The sequence below is a fragment of the Leucoraja erinacea genome, chromosome 21, assembly GCF_028641065.1.
Source record: "Leucoraja erinacea ecotype New England chromosome 21, Leri_hhj_1, whole genome shotgun sequence".
Classification (NCBI taxonomy): domain Eukaryota; kingdom Metazoa; phylum Chordata; class Chondrichthyes; order Rajiformes; family Rajidae; genus Leucoraja; species Leucoraja erinaceus.
This window is the reverse complement of record NC_073397.1, coordinates 20,958,994-20,980,915: the sequence shown is the minus strand read 5'-3', so window position 1 is coordinate 20,980,915 and position 21,922 is coordinate 20,958,994. Positions and strand designations below refer to the sequence as shown.

The following is a 21,922-nucleotide window of genomic DNA, read 5'->3' as shown; positions in this document are numbered from 1 at the left end:
ATGAACATTTATTGTTTGCAATCAATTAACTTCTGATCATGTTATTCTCATAAAAAACTAGTGATTCTTCAAATGTATTTTTAGATGCCATTTGTGGCAAACTTGAGAGTTCTGGCAACAGCACATTTGTCGGGTTGCTGCTGCTGGCGGGACGCATTCAGTCACTTCACTATAACTCATATCTATGAAGCTCTAATTTCCCCCAGATGATCCAGCCCCAATTAATTCCCGATCACAGTTTGCAAGGAGCTGCAGCTGGACGCAATTCGCACAGGTGTAGTCATCAGGGATACCAGCAGTTTCCCTTACTTCCTATATCCTGCAGGAGGAACATTGCACCAGTCTACTTGCCATCTCTGGTGCACTAAAGTCAAAGATGAGAAAAACAATCACACACAAGAAAAACATCTCGTCCCTCTCTGCTTATCCTTCTTGCTAAAGCCTCACATTTATCTTCACACAGCAATTACGCTCCACACATTTACCCACCGCACGGCCTCTCTCCCAATTGCTTTCATTTTATTGACTGCTCAATCAGTCCCAATTGATTATTCAACCAATGCAACAGCTAGCTTTTGAATTCCCCCAATGCTGCTCCAACACTGAAATAGACTACTTTTCCATTACTTATTTTCCTTTATTTATTTTCTTTTCTTCCAAGATGTAAAATTCTTTCAAATATTCCGTTCCCAGCCTTAATCACCTTGCAACCACATCTCCATAATGGTTATCAAATCATATCTATTTATTTATGTTTGTGTCATCAACATCAATCTTTTTATGAATAGATAATGTCTTTAATTTTACCTATTTTTTCTCTTGCCCTGTTTCAATTTACTAGTCCGCTCTTATCCTGTATATTCTATCCTTTCCTGATACTCTAGTTATCATTACCTTGCTCTTATTCGACACTCGTGCCATCTCCTTTCTCATTGCCTTTCTGTTCACCTGAACCCCAAACATCCATTTCCAACTTAGCCTTCTGATCCTAACATCAGAAACCCATCTGAAACATATAAAATTATTAAGGGATTAGACAAGCTAGATGCAGGCAACATGTTCCTGATGTTGGGGGACTCCAGAACCAGGGGCTACAAATTAAGAATAAGGGGTAGGCCATTTAGAACTAAGATGAGGGTAAACTTTTTCACACAGAGAGTTGTGAATTTGTGGAATTCTCTGCCTCAAAGGCAGCGGAGGCCGATTCACTGGATGCATTCAAAAGAGAGTTAGAGCTCTTAGGGCTAGCGTAATCAAGGGATATAGGGAGAGGGCAGAAACAAGGTACTGATTGTGGATGATCAGTCATGATCACATTGAATGGATTCCAGAGAATACAGCTTTGTCAGGAGAAGACATGATTGTTTATGTTAGGCCCTGATGTCGATGGGCCAAACATCGTGGAGCTGGCGGCTGCCTCCGGCCGGAACTAACCTAGGGGCTCCAGTCGTGGAGCCTGCGGAGCTGGCTGTCTTCGGAGCGGGAGGAGCTGTGGTGGCGCGCGGCTACGACCCAACTTTGGAGCTTCGGTGGCTCTGACCGCAGGCCCGGTGGACGGTAACATCGGGAGCTCGCAGGTCCCTGGTGGGAGACCGCTTTTCGGAGCTCCCACAACGGCAACTTCCCCCACTGGAATCGTGGGGTTTAAAGGACTCAGAACGGGGCCTAACATCGCCCGGAACTTGCCATCGCCCGCCGGGGGCTTTAACATCGGGAGCCAAAGTTCGTCGCGACGTTGCAGTTGGACTGCTGGACCCCGGGGGAAGAACAAGGGAAGAGATAAGACTTTTGCCTTCCATCACAGTGAGGAGGTGTTGGAGATTCACTGTGATGGATGTCTGTGTTAAGTGTGGGTCTTGTTTTTTTTTGTAATTGTTAAGACTGTAGAAAATGCAATTTCGTTCAATCCAAGCTGTTTGAATGACAATAAAAGGCATTCTATTCTATTCTACTGTCTCTCATCTCAATGGCATTGATATGTAGTATCGTATATACAGTATGTACATGCACGTGCTCATGCATGTGCACACGCCTTAGTGGATAAGTAACTGAACTAACAATCAGAGTTCTGGATTCAGAAACATGAGTCCACCATGGCAGCTGGGGAATTTAAATTTACTTAAATAAATCTGGAAATAAAAAGTCTCAACAGCAGAAATCTACCTACTAAGATCACCTCTCATCCTCCTGCGCTCCAAGGAATAAAGTCCTAGGCTGCTCAACCTCTCCTTATGATCCAGGGCCTTGAGTCTTGGCAACATCCTCGTAAATCTTATTTGCACCCTTTCCATCTTATATGTCCCACGAGCGAACAAAGAAAAACATATACTCGACTAAGAGCGACAAATGCATGCACGTACACACACACACACACACACACACACACACACACACACACACACACACACCTATGTTACTTGGCATACAGAAAAGGACATTCATGAATACAAACATGAACCAGCACACACAAAAGCAAATGGACAAGCACACGCATAATAAAGGATTTCTGATATGCACACATTCTGAAGCCAATATCTCGAGGCGTGCAATAACAGCAACAAAAACACACACGTCCTAACAGTGGCCCTTGGCGCACTCTGTCATCCAGGAATGAGAGTTTATGGCATGCATAACAAACACTCCAATCTGAGGAAGCCACATAGCACGCCCACATACTCTGCCAAAATCTCTCACCTATCAACCTTCTCACACATACACATAAACATAAAATGCCTTTAGGAGATCAAGTGCAGAATCCATCTGGTTAGAGTTAAGTAAGACAGCTATCACACTATTCAGCTTGTCCGGATATTCTATCGACACAAAGTGTTGGAGTAACTCTGCGGTTACTGATTGGGATGAGAACGTACTAGGCCTAATTAGTAAGTTTGCAGATGTGGGTGGTATTGTAGATAGTGAAGATGGTTGTCAAAAATTGCAGCAGGATCTTGATCGGTTGGACAGGTGTGCTGAGGATGGTTGATGGTGTTTAATACAGTTTAATACAGAGAAGTGCAAGGTGTTGCCTTTTGGGAAGTCCAGCCAGGGCAGGATCTACACAGTGAATGGTTGGGGCCTGGGGACTGTTATAGAGCAGAGGGATCTAATTCCTTGATAGTGCAGAAGACAATTAACCTACAATCCTGCACCTCTTTAGAATGTGGGAGGAAACAAGCACCCGGAGGAAACCCACATGGTTCCAGGGAGAATGTATAAACTCCGTACAGACAGCACCCATAGTCAGGATCGAACCCGGGTCTCTGGCGCTGTAAAAAAGCAACTCCACGGCTGCTCCTCTGTGCTGCATTGGTCAAGAAGACTTTCGGAACATTGCCCTTGATCAGTCAAGAGTATTGAGTAGAAAGGTTGGGAGGCCAGGTTACTGTTGTACAAGAAATTGCTGAGGCCATATTTAGACTATTGTGTTCAGTTTTGATCACCCTGTATAGGAAAGATCTTGTTAAGCGGGAAAGGGTACAGAGCAGATGTACGAGGATGTTGCCAGGACTCGAAGGCCTGAGCTTATGGGAAAGGCTGAGCTCGCTAGGACTTTATTCCTTGGAGCGCAGGAGGATGTGGGTTGATCTTCTAGATGTGTATATGATCATGAGAGGAATAGATAGGATAAATGTGCAGAGTTTTTGCCCAGAGTAGGGGAATGAAGAACCAGAGGATATAGGTTTAAGGCGAGGAGGAAAGATTTAATAGGAATCTGAGTGGCAGCTTTTCTAGGCAAATGGTGTGAGGTAAATGGATTGAGCTGCCGGAGGAGGTAGTTGAGGCAGGTACTGTCACACATGTAAACAACATGTGTTCAAGTACAGGGTTAGGGTAGGTTTAGAGGGATATAGACCAGACACAAGCAGGTGGGACTAGTGTAGACAGGGCATGTTGGTCAGCGTGGGCCAGTTGGGCCAAAGGGCCAGTTTCCACACTTCATGACTATCATGTCCAAATGTATTTTTACATTGAAATCATATCGCCTTTACCACTTTCTCTGGCAGTTTGTTTCTCATATGCACTACCGTCTGTGAAAACGTTTCCCCTCATGTCCCCTTTAAATCTTTCCTCGCTCACCTTAAATCTTTGCACTCTAGTTTTAAAATCCCCTATTCTTGGAAAACAACTGACCATTCACCTTATGTATGCCCCTAGGATTTTATATACAGTGCCCTCCATAATGTTTGGGACAAAGACCCATTATTTATTTATTTGCCTCTGTACTCCACAATTTGATATTTGTAATAGAAAAACAAGTCACATGTGATTAAAGTGCACATTGTCAAATTTTAATAAAGGCCATTTTTGTACATTTTGGTTTCACCATGTAGAAATTACAGCAGTGATTATAGAGAGTCCCCCCATTTCAAGGCACCATAATGTTTGGGACACAGCAATGCCATGTAAATGAAAGTAGTCATGTTTAGTATTTTGTTGCATATCCTTTGCATGCAATGACTGCTTGAAGTCTGCGATACATGGATATCACCAGTTGCTGGGCGTCTTCTCTGGTGATGCTCTGCCAGGCCTGTATTGCAGCCATATATAGCTTATGCTTGTTTTGGGAGCTAGTCCCCTTCAGTTTTCTCTTCAGCATATAAAAGGCATGCTCAATTGGGTTCAGATCGGGTGACTGACGTGGCCATTCAAGAATTGACTATTTTTAGCTTTGAAAAACTTGCTTTAGCAGTATGTTTGGGATCATTATCTTGCTGTAGAATGAACTGCCAGCCAATAGGTTTTGAGGCATCTGTTTGAACTGGAGCAGATAGGATGTGCCTATACACTTCAGAATTCATTGTGCTACTACCATCAGCAGTTGTATCATCAATGAAGATAAGTGAGCCAGTATCTTCAGCAGCCATACATACCCAGGCCATAACACCCCCACCACAGTGTTTCACAGACGAGGTGGTATGCTTTGGATCTTGTACACAGATGTATCAATGCTTAGTCCTGTCCTCTTGTGAGACATTCAGTTAATACCACTTCATTATCACCCCTATTTGTATCTAACACTCACCAAGTTTAACACAATACATCAAAAGTATTAGGAAGTAAAAAGGAGAAGGATTAGCTGTTCTGATTAGGGAAGATATCCCAGTATTAGAGGAAGGGGATAGTCATAGAGCATTTGAACAGATGCTTCGGCCCAACTTGAACACAGACCAAGATGTCACATTTAAGCTTGTCCCAATTGCCTGCTTTTGGCCCATATCCCTCTGAACCTTTCCTAGCCATGTATCTGTATGAGTGACCTTTAAATGCTGCTCTAGTACCTGCATCAACGACCTCCTCTGGCAGCTTGTCCCATCTGTCCATCACCCTCCGAGTGAAAAGGTTACCCCTCGGGTTCCAATTAAATTTTATCCCTATAACCAAATCTTCGCTGGTTCGTGATTCCCCTACCCTGGGTAAAAGACTGCATTCACCCTATCTATTCCCCTCTTGATTTTATACACCTCTGTAAGATCACCCTTCTGTGCTCCAAGCAATAAAGACGTAGCTTGCCTAACCACAAAGCTGGGTGGCAGTATGAGCTGTGACGAGGATGCTATGAGGCTGCAGGGTGACTTGGATAGGTTGGGTGAGTGGGCAGATGCAGTATTATGTGGATAAATGGGAGGTTATCCACTTTGTTCGCAAGAACAGGAAGGCATATTATTATCTGAATTGTGTCAGATTAGGAAAAGGGGAGGTGCAATGAGACCTGGGTGTCCTTGTACATCAGTTACTAAAAGTAAGCATGCAGGTACAGCAGGCAGTGAAGAAAGCAAATGGCATGTTGGCCTTCATAGCAAGAGGACTTGCGTTTAGGAGCAAGGAGGTCCCACTGCAGTTGTACAGGGTCCTGGTGAGACCGCAGCTGGAGTATTGTGTGCAGTTTTTGTCTCCTAATTTGAGGAAGGACATTCTTGCTATTGAAGGAGTGCAGTGTAGGTTCACCAGGTTAATTCCAGGGATGGCGGGACTGACATATGATGAAAGAATGGATCGACTGGGTTTATATTCACTGGAATTTAGGATGAAAGGATATCTTACAGAAACATAAAATTCTTAAGGGATTGGACAGGCTAGATACAGGAAAAATGTTCCCGATGTTGGGGTAGTCCAGAACCAGGGGTCACAGTTTAAGAATAATGGGTAGGTCATTTAGGACTGAGATGAGGAAAGACTTTTTCACCCAGAGAGTTGTGGATCTGTGGAATTCTCTGCCACAGAAAGCATTGGAGGCCAATTCACTGGATGTTTTCAAGAGAGAGTAAAAGCCCTGTCCCCCGGTACGAGTTCATTCCAAGAGCTCTCCCGAGTTTAAAATAAATCAAACTCATGGTAAGCACGGAGAATGAACGTAGCGGGTACGTTGGAGCTTGGGAACGTCTCTTAGTGGCTCATAACGCTAACGGTAGGTACTCAGGAAGACTTGCTAACGGCAGGTAAGCACGGGAAAACTCATGAAGATTTTTCAACACGTTGAAAAATGTCCACGAGTGCCCCGAGTACCGACGAGTGGCCATTACCATAAATCTCCGAGTTCGAATCAGGGCAAATGCGGGAGAACTCTCGGAATGAACTCGTACCGTGGGACAGGACTTTTAGATATAGCTCTTGGGGCTAACCGAATCAAGGGAAAGGGGAGAAAGCTGAAATTGGGTACTGTTTTTGGATGATCAGCCATGATCATATAGAATGGTGGTGCTGCTTGAAGGCCGAACGGACCTATTTTCTATGTTTCTATGATACCACCTACTTTAGTGTCATCTGCAAAGTTTAAAGATCAAGAGTGGAATCCATCTGGTTTAAGGCTGCTAGAGTTACTTTACAGGCCATCAAATAGTGAGACAGAGGTAGAAAACCAAATCTGCAGGGATATAATAAGGTGATGCACAAATTGTGGAATATTGAGGATTTCAGTTACCCCAATGCAATTGAAACAATGTTAGACTAAAGTGATTAAATAATAAGAGGGCTTTCTTGGTTGCTTTGTCAGTTGGTTCTTGTTCTGAGCAAGTTTCCCATAATGTTCAATTCTTTGATCTCTCAAATATGTGTCTGTCTCCACTCCAAATATATCTAATGATCTGGTGTCCACCACCAGATCAAATTCCAGAAATTTGCTATACACTATGTACTACGTATAGAATGATACAAAAACCTTCACTTCAACTCCAACTTCTTTGCAATAAAGATCAACATGCTGTTTGCCTTAAACTACTTGTTGGACCACCCAGCTAACCTTTACTAACTCATGCTCTAGAACACAGAGATCCATGTGAACTTCTCTTATCTGCAATCTCTCTCCATTCTGCATCCACCTTTTAATTCCTTTTGCTAAAGTGCAAAACTTCACACTTCACCACATAAAAATGTAATTAGCCAGATTTTAACCCAATTGCTCAGTATCTATATCCCATTAACTTTCATAAAGTCCTCATCGCTACATGCAAACAAGTGAGGGGCAAGAAACGATCCCTGAGATACTTCACTCATTACACCCTTCCAGCCTAAAAAGGATCAATCTATTCCAACTCTATTTTTCAATCTGCGCTAACACACTTTCTCCAAAACCTTGGGTTCTTTATTTATGCACTAGACCCTTATGTGATATCTTATCAAATACTTTTTGGATATAAATACACTACATCTACCAGTGCCCCTCTCTCTCAACTCTGCCTTTAATATCCACAATGAATTCAAGCAAATTTTAAATTATCTTTTATAAAATGATATTCACTATGTCTAATTATATTCATCTTGATTATTGACTCTATCATCCTGCCAACAATTAATGTTAAATTAACTGGCCAATAGTTCCCACCTTCTGATTTCCTTCCTTTCTGGCCAAAGGAGTTACTTTTGATTTTTTCCAGTCTTCTGATACTCTAGGAATTTAGTGTGATTTGAACATTTTCAAAATAAAGGAAGACCAAGGGGTGCGGGGCAATGGGTTCTGGTGATTTGTTCACCTGTTGCCATGGGTGTTTCTCAAATACTTTATCCCCTTGATTGCGATTTGTACAAGTTCCTTCCAGTTATTTGAGATTAGCACATCTGTTATCTTAACGATATTTGTAGCATCCTCGCTGGTGAAGATGGATACAAAAAATGATCTTGATTCTTTATTTCCTGTTATTAATGCAGCAGCCCTGTTCTTTAGAAGCCTATACCTAACCTAGATGTCTTCTTCCTGTTTATATATACATTGAAACTCTTTAATTCTTCGAAGGTTATGCCGTTGATTGGCTTAATTAATTCGTTATGATTCAGAATGAATTGCATCTCATGTTAGTCAATAAGTGATAACTAAATTACTGCATTGGTTAAGAAAATACTCATCTGTGATATTTAACCATAGTACAGAATGATGCAAGTCATGTGTAACTATGCTTGGGGTATTATGATCACTCTATGTTTTAATATGTTTTAATATTTAAATAATTTCAGGCACTGTTTCAAGATGGCTTTCTTGCATATGCTGGAATAAACTGTTAAACAATATAACTTGTCTTTACTGACACATGGGCTTGGAGGGTGAAATATCTCCCATAACAGTTGTTCAATCTGTAGTAGATCAATTAAAATAAAACCTTTGATTGAGGGAATTATTCAAGTGCTGACAGTCCATTTTCAGGTGGTTGAGGAACCAAATCAAAGCTTTCTGAACCACAAAGAAGATAGAGTAGACAAAATAAGAAAATAAGTGTATGACATGCTTGATGAATAGAATCAGGCTGAATATAAATAGCTGGGAAGAAGATAAAAAAGAAAGATAAAATAATTAAAGAGGGAGTATGAGAAGAGAATGGCATATAGTATGAAAAGGATTTCAGAAGTCTTCCCTGGATATATACATGTTAGTCAGAGTAATGGGGCCGATTGAGGATAAAGAAGGTGATATTTGTATTTGAGGCAAGAAGCAGAGCTGGAATAAAAAGAGAGTACTTGGTATTGATGTTTACTAAGGAAGATGATGATGCCAAAATCTAAGTAGAAGAAATCAGAGAGATAATGGGTGGAGTGAAAACTGAGGCAGAGAATATAGAACAAAGCCTGGCTTTGTTTAAAGTAAATAAGTCACCAGGGAAGAAGAGGCTCGAAGAACTGGCTGATCTGAATCAAAGGTTGATAAAGAGAATACATTGAATGTCATATTATGGGATCAGAAAATGTATGATCAAAAATCCTGCTTAAAAGACCAATTAGCAAACTCAGGGCCCATGAAATATCTGGACATTCTTTTTTGCTGTAATACTAAATTTTGTTTATTTTTTCTTTTGTATTACCTAATGTACTCATGTATGGCATGATTTGCCTGGATATTACTGAAGTTCTTCACTATATCTCAGTACACGTAAAAATAATAAACAAATAGCAATTTCAGGGTCAGCATGGGTTGGAAACTGGCAAAAACTATCGAACAGTGTTGAAATTGACGATGCAAAAAGAGTAGTGTTCTGCTTGTTTTATATGTATAGTCATAACTTGTGCACTACAGTGCAGTGTAAAATGTCCATAATTGGAGATGATGCAAAGCTGGGAAGTGTGGTAAACTATGGAAAGAACGCTTATAGACCACAGAGGTCTGGCAGAATGATAAATAAATGGCCAATAAAATTTAAAGCTGAGAAATGTTAGGTGATGTGACTGAAAGAATGATAGACAATGTGGTCTAATGTACAAAAAATAATTGGGCCAAATGCCCATCTCCTTCCACTTTAACAAAAAGTAACAAATGTTTTTTTGATGGATAAACTGGTTAAAAACAAACCAAATAGCATGCAAATAGAATCTCACCTCATTGAATATATAAAACAAGATTTGATGGAAATGGCAGAGGTGAAGTGCTCTGGCTACAATAAGTGGGAGTCGCTGAAACCTGCAGATCCCCAGGAACTATGACTGCAGAGAGGGAAGCAGCTTGAGGATATTTGGTCCGTTGTTGAGCTGCAGTCTGAGGAGCTCCATTGTGATGCATCTGGGAGAGGTGGATTACATGGACAATAAGCCTAGATATTGAATTTACTGCAGATTGTTGTCCCCACGTTACTTTTGATCTGCCTAGGACTGATATACTGCTCGGAAATATCAGGAATCGATCTTTGCCAATACAGTTTAGCAACTGGCCAACATTTGATCAAACAAGCAACATCTTTGGCTGTCTTGTTTCCCCCCTCTGCCCTCACAAACCAATGATACCTCAATGGGTTACTATTTCACTGTCACTTTGCTTCGGCCTGCAGAACAGGCCACACAGTTCATCATCATCCTCTGTGCAGAAACATCGAGGTTTTTGAGACCTCACAAGCCAACTCGTATCCCTGTCAGAGCGTTTATGTCGTCGCACATTGGATAGTCCATAGGGCACAGTCCTCCTGGAATTAAGAAATCAATATTAATATTGAGGAATATAAATAGTATGGAAACTAAAGTTCATCCAAATGCAATGAGGTACCATCCTAAAGATTGTTTGTTGGAAGATGTGGACATACCACAGAGGAAAATGTTTTATGATTCCTGACCCACAATTAAACTATGAACTCCTCCTCCTCTCCCATCCCAATTCCTTTCTACCCCACTCTCCCCACCTGCTTTGCTCCAATCCAGTGTCTTCCCCTGCTATCCTATGCTCCTTCTTCCCAACCTCTTCACAACTTCATTTAACCCAGCTATATCTCCAGTCATCTTTCCTGTTCATTCTTCCCATCACTTCTCCTAACCTCCCCGAGTTCCTATCCCATTTTATTCCCTACTCCTGTTCCCTTCTTTATACTTTGCAATTGACTTTGGTCCTTCCTCTCCCTTCCTCCACTCTTTTCCCCATCTTACTTCTCCCCTCCTTTCCCCTCCTTTTTCCCCCGCTTCATGTTTTTCTTCCCTTTCCCACTCCCCATTTAACTCATCAGATATCAGTTATTTAAACAAAGCCGAGAAATCTCTTCTATAATTTATTTTTGTCACAGTGGAACAATAGCACCATAAAGATTTTCAAATTGCATAAGAGATTTATCAAATCAAGATTTGATGGTTATTTGATGGTTATCAAGAGCCAACCATGCGAGGATAGAAGGAAAATATATATTTTAAGGGATTCATTTTAGCAAGCAGCAAAATTAAAGAAGGATTTCCAGAGTTTGGACATTGACATTTGATATCTCAATGCCCAATGATGGACTAATTAAAATTAACGAGGATTCATTTATTTTATCAGCCACATCTGGCCCATTTTGACAGCCTCTGTTTTCTTTACATTTCTAAATTCTGCAATCACCTGCAAATCTGGAAATTTTGCGCTACCCATCCATGTTTAAGTCATTATGGATATCTGTTATGATATTGAAGACAGAGACAAAATGCTGGAGTAACTCAGCGGGACTGGCAGCATCTCTGGATAGAAGGAGTGGGTGATGTTTCGGGTTGAGACCCTTCTTCTGACTGTTATGATATTTATGTTGCCCAGATCCCTTACTTTGTTTGAGACTTGTTAATCACTGATGTAGACAAGGCACAGTAATAGGTACTGGTCAGCATTAATCGGTAAATTGATCAGGGTTAGGGGAATAGAAGGAGACATAGGGGGAGAGGAAAGAAAAGCAGAAGGCTTTTGGGTGCAAAGGTGAGAGATTCACTCTGAGTATTTACTATTAGGGTAGGATTCCCTAATTATTGTATAGGCACCACAGATTTTTTTTCAGATGCCTTAAAAGAGAACATTTCTCTTCAAAAAAGCCAGTGGTCTGAATTAAATAAAAGTTATTGGTTGGGACATAATATGGATTATTAAGTGTTGGTGCTATTTAGGTGATGGTTCCATGAGGTTTTACTGAATACTAATAATGGTTTTAGAAATGAATAATGTTTCAGTTGTTTTGGACAATCAATCCCAAAATGTTAAGTGCAAATTAGGTGCTGGGCATTTCACTATTATTTTTACAATATACTGGATATAAAGTGCTGGAAGGTGGCCCTGCTACTAGTGAAAGATCCTTGAGATTTACTATGTATTTAGTTTTTATGGGTCTTCAAACAAGCTCTTATAGTTAAGCTGCTCCTCTTTCCCAAGTAAAGACACTGAAAAGCTACCCTAATAAATTCTGAAATAAAAAAAACATTACTGTTCAATAAAAATAAATGTATTGCTGTCTGACTTAGAAACAGTTAAGGCAGTGCACAAACTGGTTAATTTGTTAGTGACAGCTTATTTAAATGGCACATATATATCAAAGGGTAGCTTTATGATGACGTTTAACATTCTCAATATTGTATTGGTGCAAATAATTCCAAAACCAGCAAAAAGGGTTTTCCATTGACAAGTGTAGTTTGCACATGGTTCGTGTAAAGCACAGGAAATGGAAAGATTTTACTGCTTCATCTGCATGAAGCATGTAGGTGCTTTCACTATAGCCACTTCCACTCTAAGAATCTGTGAATTGTGGAATTGATTCATGCTGTGTATGGTTGGAAAGACATGAGTAGATAATAGATGAATATGGAAGGAATCTGGACGGCGTTATCATTCAAATGGATTTTTAGAATCCAGCTCTTCCATGGTTGAAGTATAATCACTAAACATGAATTTAAAATCTGTGGTTAATCATAGTGTAAACCAGTTCAGCTTTGCCTGAAGGCCACTTACTCTGGAGTATTCATCCAGATCACATCCAGGTGACAGTAGTACACACACTCCTTGTCCTTGTACGAGAAACAGGTGCAACGCTTAGTTCGAGGCCTGAAATGAACCTCCACAGGAGCCACCTCCATTGCAGTTACCCCCAAACCATCAGGAATTAACAGCTCCACCTCCCCGGTCGCAGCACCAGGCAAAGGCAGCGGTCCAGGATCACCTAGAGATAAACCACGGGGCATGGTGTCAATCACAAAAGCAATCAGCAGCAGTTCCTGGATTTCTAGGCAACGGCGTTTAAGACAGCAACATACCTGCTCATTTATTTAGTACATGACATTACATCTCTATATTGATTTAGTATGTACACCCTGACAATAGAGCTCTAGTAGTCTGAAGAAGGGTCCGAACCCGAAACGTTACCTATCCATGTTCTCCAGAGATGCTGCCTGACCCGCCAAGTTACTACAACACTTTATGTCCTTTTGTGTAAAGCACATCTACATTTCCTTGTTACTACAGCTCAGGGGGAGGGGTTGACAAATTGGGAATATAAAGATGGAGTTAAAGGAGAAGTGTGTACAGGAAAAGTTACAAAAGACTCCCGAATTAATGGAAAGAAAAGTTTGAGAAGAGATAAGAGAGTAAGGTCAATGGCAATAGTATCTGGAGTATTCATCCAGATCACATCCAGGTGACAGTAGTACACACACTCCTTGTCCTTGTGCAAGAAACAGGTGCAACGCTTAGTTCGAGGCCTGACATGAACTGGTGTGAGAGGGGTGAATACCGAATTTCAAGTGTTGTAGATGAATGCGCGAAGTATAAGAAATAAAGTCGATGAGCTTGAGGCTCAGTTAGAAATTGGCGAGTATGATGTTGTGGGAATTACAACGACATGACTATATGTGGAGGATAGTGTTAATGTGCGGGGATCACTGGTCGGTGCAGACTCGGCGGGCCGAAGGACCTGTTTCCTCGTTGTATCTCTAAACTAAACATAATACATCTTACATGTATTGCATAATACAGAAGCAGATGGGAGGAACAGTACCTCATGTGCTCCATTAGTAGTCTACAACCCAACTGTATGAATATAAATTCTCTTAATATCAGGTAACCTCCTCCACCATGGTCCTTCGATCTATTGAGATGCCTCCTTCTATCCCACATCATGACTCCCCTCTTACCCAGCACCTGCCCACTAACTCCATCAGCCCACCTCCCTTATTTGGTGCCCATAAGATGCTATCTGCGACCCCTAGTTACCTAGTCATATGCTTGCAGCCTGGAAATAGACCCTTTGGTCCAATTCGTCCTAAGATACTCCATTTAGGCTTATCCTATTTCCTTGCATTTGGTCCAAATCCCTCATCACATCCCAGCCTCAGTTTATATCTCTTCCCCACCTGACTCCACTTACTCCTCCTCACCGAGATTTACATATCATGTGTCTGCTCTTTCCTTGCCCTTTCACCCGTTTCTTAGCTATCTCCTTTGCACTTTTTCAGTCCACAAGAAGGGTCTCAACCCAAAACATTAACTGTCCATTTCCCTCCTTAAATGTTGTCCAACCTGCTATGTTTCCCCAGTGGTTTATTTTTTGTTCCAGATTCCAGTATCTGTAGTCTTTGGTGACTCCATAAGATTTCTGTGAACTGCCAATTTGAGAGTATATTACACAGACTTTCTCGACTGTTGAAGCCAAAGGTGTATTTAGAGGTAAAAAATCATGTATACTGGTGGTGCTACTTCCTGCATTTCTCTTGGCAATGATGCATGTGAAAGTAATGTCCACTCTGCCTCTTGGTGAGGCGATTCTGCACTAGATTTCAGGTAGCAGCTCATTAGCCACAGGGAGGTGGTAGTTGAGTAAGACCCTGATGATTATTTTCCTTGCGGCAACTTCCAGGAAGACCCCATTGCCGTTACTGGATTAGGATTTTTCTCCTTTCTTGAAGATGCTGGCTTACCAGCTGTGGGAGATATTTGAATTTTTCACCGAGGTTCATCTCTGCCAAGTTTAAAAAACTCAGCAAAAATAACCTGTTCCCAAGGCCTTGTTATACAGTATTTCTGTTGACATATGACCATTCAACTTCTTAGAACAAGAGTGGTAACAAAGCTTGGCAAGACAGGTTTGAATGAAGTCAAATGGACGATGGGTGAAAAAGCACAGGGGCTCCAGCAACCTACAGATCCCATGACAAGCATGTGCGTTCATTTACGTCAATGCTGCCTGGACACATACACCTAAAGCCCCATCCCTCCATCCAAACTTGGTTCATCTCCATTCTTAGATGTCAGTAAGGTGGGGCCTGAGTGTTTGTTCCATAGATTATCTTCATAGAACTGAAGCAGACTTGCATGTGCTGGAGGGTGGGGAAGGGGAGGTCATCGGCAGGTTGCTGGAGCTTCTGCACCTTTTCACCCACCAACTGTTTGTTAGATTTTTGATTTTCAACATTGAAGTGCCTAAACAGGTGTTTCTTTTCCCTTGAGGCATGATGGAGTTTCCAAATGAAGAACACCTTGCATGTGTGGCTTATTAGCTCCAGGATCTGCTGGGCATTCTCATCAAACTAAACAGGTTCTGAACAGCAGAGCCAGGTGTTTCTTCACAGGGACTAATTCACAATAATCTTCAGGACTGCCTGTGAACTGTGGACACTTGCTGGATGTGAATGAGACTTGACAGGTTGTCTGAGGCGCTATCTAAGAAGAGTTGCAATTGCATGGTTCATGAAACTGCCGACATTGATTTTCTGACAGCTACATTTCCGTTGTTTGCATTGTCATGGGGTTAGATTGATGGTGATTACAGAACAGATTAAGTGCTGGTCAGGTACATTCATTGATACCTGTCATGATGTGGGCAACACAAATATACTTGTGAATTTGCACTTGTACAATAGGTGCCACAGCTATGATGTCTTGTGCTTTTCTCTCAGGCAAAAACAAGCTGCTGACTGTCCTTCAAACATTTTGTCAGGAGGAGGATTCAGTTGGTTAACTTTCCCATTTCCTCCTTTCCAATTATGCCTTGCCAAAGAATTGTGTCTGTTCTGACCCTGAATTAAGATTTCCCAAATAAATGAATTTGTCCTTTTTGAAAATGCAAGCCAAGGTTTTTTCAAAGTTAGATTAAAAGTTCTCGTTGACCACAATATGATCAAGAGTAAGCGTGTTTATTTTTCCTATGCACCGGATATGAACTGTAACAATTACATTCTTACTTGGTGCGGTTTTATAGGCACATTAGATGCAACGACAGTAAATGCCCAATAAATTATCAGTTAATCCAAGTGGACTAGGCCAAGAGATGCAAAAATCAATGCTCGTAGAGTATAGTAGTGCAAAGTCCATCGCAGTTTTGTGTATTCGGGTAAGGTTGCAGTTAGGATTGAAGACAAGGTGGTTCAAAAACCTGATCTTTGATAGGAAGAAGCTGTTCTTGAACCTGGAAGCAACATTTCTCAGGTTCCAGTGCCTTATTCCTGATGGTAGCAGTGAGATGGGAACCTGCCCAGGGTGGTTGTGCTCTTCTAGCGGCTTTCATGTGACACCATTTCCTGTAAAGCCCATCAATGGTGGGGCGCTGAGTACCAGTGATGGTCTGGCTATTGAACGCCACATCTGCAGCCACCCTCATTCTTCAGTGTGTAAACTGCTGAACCAGACCTGAATGCAACCAGTCAGTATGCTCTCCACTGCACATTTGTAGAAGTTTGACAGAGTGTCTTCACCAATCTCCTCAAACCTCTTCCCCTGTGAGGAGGTAGATGGTTTGATGAGCTTTATTTGTGATCGCATCAATATCCTGGGCCCAGGACAAACATCAAAGATATGCACACCCAAAAACTTGAAACCGTTGATTCTCTCCACCACCGATCTGCCAGCGAAGACAGGTGTATCAACTTTACCTTCCTGATGTCAACAATCATCTCCTTGATTTTGCTTATGTTGAGAGCAAGATTGTTGTTTTGACACCACTTAACCAGATTAAAAATTTTCCTCTGTACTCTGATTCATTGTTACCCGTTATTCGCCCAATGATGCTGATATTATCAGCATATTTAACAATGGTTCTGAAGCTGTATGGGTACACAGTCATAGGTGTAGAGAGAATAGGGTATAGACAGACTGCGCACATAGTTCTGTGGTGCCCCTGTGCTGATGGTCAGTGAGGAGGAGGTGTTGGTGCAAGTACATACTGATTGATATCTGCTGATGAGGAAGTTGAGGATCCAGCTACATGGGGAGGAGCAGAGATTTAGTTCCCTGTACTTGACCATGAGTTTGGAAGGGGTGATAGCATTTAGATATTTGGACAGGTACATGAAAAGCAAAGGTATAGAGGGATATTGGCCAAATACAAGCAAATGGCACCAGCTTAGATGGGGCATCTTGGTCAACCTGGACGAGTTAGGTTGAAGTCTGTGCTGCATGAGTCTATGCTTGTGTTGAACACGAAGCTGTAGTTGAAAAACCACAGCTCTAGTTCTTGATGTCTAAGTGGTCCATCGCTGTATGGAGAGCCAGCAAAATCACACCCATTGTCAATCTGTTCTGGCAGTCAGCTAATTGAAGTGGCTCCATGTTATTGCTGAGGCAGGAGTTGTTGTGTGTCAACCAACCTATAGCAGCATTTTATTGTAATGGATGTACAGTAAGAGCCAGCAGTCAGTAATGGTTGAGGGACGTCATCCTGATCTTCCTGGGTACCAGTGTTATGGATGTCCTCTTGCAGCAAGTGGGAACACATTGGATCATAAGTAAAAGGTAAAGTTGTCTGCAAAATCTCCAGCCAATTGGTCAGCATAGATTTTGTGAATGTGGCCATTGGAGCCGGACCTTGCCGAGGGTTCACCCTAGATATAGGATTGTTCTGATATAGGGTTCGGAGTCTGAGATCACAGGTTCATCAAGGGCTGGGGGGACCACTGAAGGTATACCATTATTCTCCTTTGGGAGTGAGCATAGAAAGCATTTGGAGTGATGGCATGCAAGCCCTAACACTGTTGCCAGCATTCATGTGAGCCTCCAGTTTGGTTGCATTTTTAATGGCCTTCTGGAGATTGCACCTGCACTTGGATGCTTTGAGGGTTTTGGAAGGTGTGGTGAGAGAGAGCAGAGACCCAGAAAAGGAAATTGTGAGGGATACCCAATGCAAAGAGGGAAGAAGTGGGCCAAATAGCAAGGTGCAAAGCATCTCTACATATCAATTCATATAGCCCTCCTCATCTCTATACATTTCACTGTATAGAGCCCGCCCTATCTCTCCGCATTGATCCACTTTATACAATCCCACCACAGACCTCTACGTTGAATCACTATACACAAACCCACCCATATCTTTTCATCAATTCATTATGTACAACTTCATCCTGTCTATTGATACCCACCCTATACATTGATTCACAACATGCATCCCCAGCAATCGCTATATTTTGAATTGTTATGCATCTCCCGGTTGCCAAACACTTTAATTCCCCTCCCCATTCCCACACTGATCTCCATTGTCAGGGTGAGGCCAAATGCATATTGGACGAACAGCATTTCTTACTTCGCTTGGGCACCTTACATGCCAGTGGTATGAATCTGATTTTTCTAACCAAGTAACCCTTGCATCCCCGTCTCACTCCATCACTCCCCCGCCTAAGTCATACCAGCTTCGGCCATCTTGTTGAGTCTCATTGCACTCGTTTTCACCTAACACACAGCTAATAATGGCCTGTTTCCCTTATCATTGTTACTTTTCTGCATATCTTTCATTCATTTGTTCTACATCTCTCCACGTCACCATCTATATCTCTTGTTTCCCTTTCCCCTGAATCTCAGTCTGAAGAAGGGTCTTTACCCGAAATGTCACCTATTCCTTTTCTCCAGAGATGTTGTCTGACCTGCTGAGTTACTCCAGCTTTTTGTGTCTATCTTCGGTTTAAACTCAGTCACTTTCCTTTATCCCCCTCTAATCACAGCCTCTCAAACTTCTTGCTTCACGCTATATTACCTTCCCCTGCTTCATAACCTCGCAATTCCATTTCTGTCTGGCGCTCACTCGCTGTCCCTTGTCTGTTTCACTTCCACTCTTTCATTTGATGACTCCAATGCTCATCAGTCTGAAGAAGGATCTCGACCCGAAACGTCGCCTATTTCCTTCGCTCCGTAAATGCTGCCTCACCCGCTGAGTTTCTCCAGCATTTTTGTCTACCTTCCAGTGCTCATGAGGACAGTTTCTAAATGTAACTACGACTTCCCTCGGGCAATCCATTCCAAATTACCACCACCCTCTCGGTGAAAGGAAAATCAGATCCACTAAAACTCCCGTTACTTTCTCTAAATATGCCCCCGCTATAGAAAAAAATGTCTTTCTTCTCTATATAAATCTCTCTTTATAAATGGGTGGAATTCTCTGCCTCAGAGGACGGTGGAGGCAGGTTCTCTGGATGCTTTATTATTGTACCGCTGCTGACAAATTCATTTCACTTGCACTTTATGTGCAATGTGACGAATAAAACTGATTGATTGATTGATTTCAAGAGAGAGCTGGGTAGGGCTCTTAAAGATAGTGGAGTCAGGGGATATGGGGAGAAGGCAGGAACGGGGTACTGATTGGGGATGATCAACCATGATCACATTGAATGGCTCGAAGGGCCGAATGGCCTACTTCTGCACCTATTGTATATTGTACACACCTCAGTGGGGTCCTCCTTATTCATTAGAACCTCAGGGAGCGGGGGGTCCATGTCTTTCTCTTTCACTCCACTTTCCCTCTCACCATCAATCGGTTCCTCGTAGAATCGCACCCCGATTTTCCTTTATTTTGTTTTCCTTTTCTCTTTTCCTTGTATTCCTTATTCGCTCTCATTTCCTCTGGCTCCTCTCGAAATCATATTTATTTCACATTCCCGTATACTTATCGCAAAGTTCTCTCCGTATACTTATCTCAAAATTAATCAATTTTGCTCTTTCGTTATCTATCTAAGTTTCCTTTCTATCTCGCAGTCTCCCGCTCTAACCCACTTTCCATTACTATTTGTCACTAGCACTATTATTTTTCAGATCTTTTTCAATCTACCTTTGCACAGCGCTTCTCAAGACCTTGTGTTCGCCCGCCAGCCAGTGGGGCTGCCACCACGCTGCCCCATCCAATCACCCCCAGCCTGCCCCGGCCTCACTCGCCCTGGGTTGTCCTTACCTGCACCCGGGAGAATCCCGACTAGGAGCACAGTTGCCAGGACCCACATCGTTCCAGTGTTTCGCTTCTCTGTACCACGGTGTCTCTTTCCTGGACTGTCCCGCGTTTTATCCCAGAATGTCCCAGTCTGCAACGGACTATCCCGCTTGTATCCCGATCTTTCTAACGCTGAGTATTCAGGGTTAACTAAACCAGATGCAACCCGGACACTATGTTCCGAAATCTGTATCATGGACTGTCTGAACCAGGAGTCTCCCCGTATCTGTACGGTGAGATTACCCGGAGTTTTTACCGCGGATTCTATCGGTTACTTTATCCCGGCAATTGCCTTCGAGATCGCGATGCCTGTACCCCGAGTCTGTCTTCCTGAACTCCCGAACACATATCCCGAACTCAATCTCGCCGTCCAGTTTCTTTCCTTGCGGACGGCCGCTCCTTGCCCTCTATGCCGTGTTTGGCTGGGAATGCGCCTCCCAGAACTGAGAACCCGCCCACACGCCTGGGGCAAGACCCCGGGCAAAGCAGAATGGTGGGAGAGGCGGATGAGACCTCGAACAGCGAGGAAGAAATGGACGAAGTTTGCAGATAAATCCGCTCCACGCAAGACGAAGGGAACGGAGACGACGAGCCTGTGGGAGAGGCACCCTCTGCTGAAGTAGGTGAAAGAGTCGTGATAGCAGCTTTCCCCCAGGAATTATCATCCGAGCAACCATGTGAAGAACATTTTGGATAGTCCGTATTTTCGGGATGACACCTTTCAACGCTGATGCAAAGAAGTCGAACCATGTGGGTTGTCCTGACCCCCAGGAATAAGCCCACCTTACAATAGTCCCCATATATCCAGTGGAGACATAGTAGGAGATTGTTAGGATTTCACAGGTAATGAGGTCATTATGACCATTATTGCCATCATGCCATCGACTTTGTCAGCATCTGCAGTTCTTTGTTTCTACAACTGTTTGCCAGCTCTATGAAGTATGCAATCAGTTCCATCCCCTTGTGCTCTCCCTGTGCCCCTGCTAATTATTTACCTCATGCTATTACAATTCATTTAATGATCTATTGATTCCTACTGATTCCACCATCATTGCCAGAGAGATCCAAATGTTTACCCTCTTTATTTACCCTATCTTCTTATTTTCGTGTCCATCTTGTTACAAATGTTGGCCTCATTGTCATCGTCCGTCCTGAAAAGGACGCAAGCTTCCGGCGACAATCTGTGGAATAAAGAAAAGATTCTCCCCTTACCCCTGTGTATCTTTTGCCCAAAACAAAGTCTGTACTCCAACTGCATTCCACCCCCTCCCCAAATCCTCCTAATATGCAAACACACAATAATGCAGAGATATTATCCCAGTCCTTGAACCATCTGCTATTGGGAGCAACTTTTTTCTATCTGTCATATATCAAGTCTCACCTCAATTCCAGCTTCACCTTGTAGCTGAAGTCCTTTGTCCATGGAACGATTCAATGACATCTCCCCTCTATCTTCTCAATCCTCTTCATATGCTGCCTAAAGTGTGGTGACTAGAGTTGAATCCAAAATCTTCCGTTCCAGCCAGAGCTTTATAATGGTTCAACATTGTGTTGTACAGTGGTGCAGCTAGTAGAGCTGCTGCCCCACAGTGCTAGAGTCAGGATCGATCCTGATGTTGGCTGCTGTCTGTGTGGAGTTTGCACATTTGCCATGTGACTATGTGGGTTTCCTCTGCATAGTCTGGTTTCCTCTCATCCCAAAGACATGTGGGTTTGTTGGTTAATTGACCTATTTAATTTGCCATTTAGGCAGCAGATTTTAAATGGGAGAACATGGAAAGAGAGTGAACCGGTGGTCAGCTTGGACTCAGTCATCTGAAAGATCTGTTTCCATGCTTTCTTTCAATCAATTCAATCAATAGCATATCTTCCATTATTTTGCACTCAATTCCTCTATTTATGAAGCTTTGCGAACTGTTCTTTCAACTTGTTCAAAGAACTACACCCAAGATCCCCCACACCTTCCCAGTTCCTATCTGTCTGCAACGTGTTGAAAAATTAGCGGCGACCAGAATTTTGACGCCATGGAGAGTAGTGAGAATTCTCGTGATGCAGGTGCAGTG

General features: G+C 42.5%; 1 protein-coding gene across 1 annotated transcript; it reads right to left on the bottom strand.

The window, feature by feature from the left end:
• Positions 1-3,583: 3,583 nt before the first annotated feature.
• Positions 3,584-20,807, bottom strand: LOC129707380 (endothelin-3-like). The gene is made up of 3 exons (XM_055652367.1): positions 19,824-20,807; positions 12,635-12,842; positions 3,584-10,373 (listed from the first exon to the last, which is right to left on the bottom strand). The coding sequence occupies exons 1-3, from the start codon at positions 20,053-20,055 to the stop codon at positions 10,199-10,201; spliced, it is 615 nt and encodes a 204-aa protein (XP_055508342.1). The 5' UTR covers positions 20,056-20,807; the 3' UTR covers positions 3,584-10,198.
• Between the last annotated feature and the right edge of the window lie 1,115 nt (positions 20,808-21,922).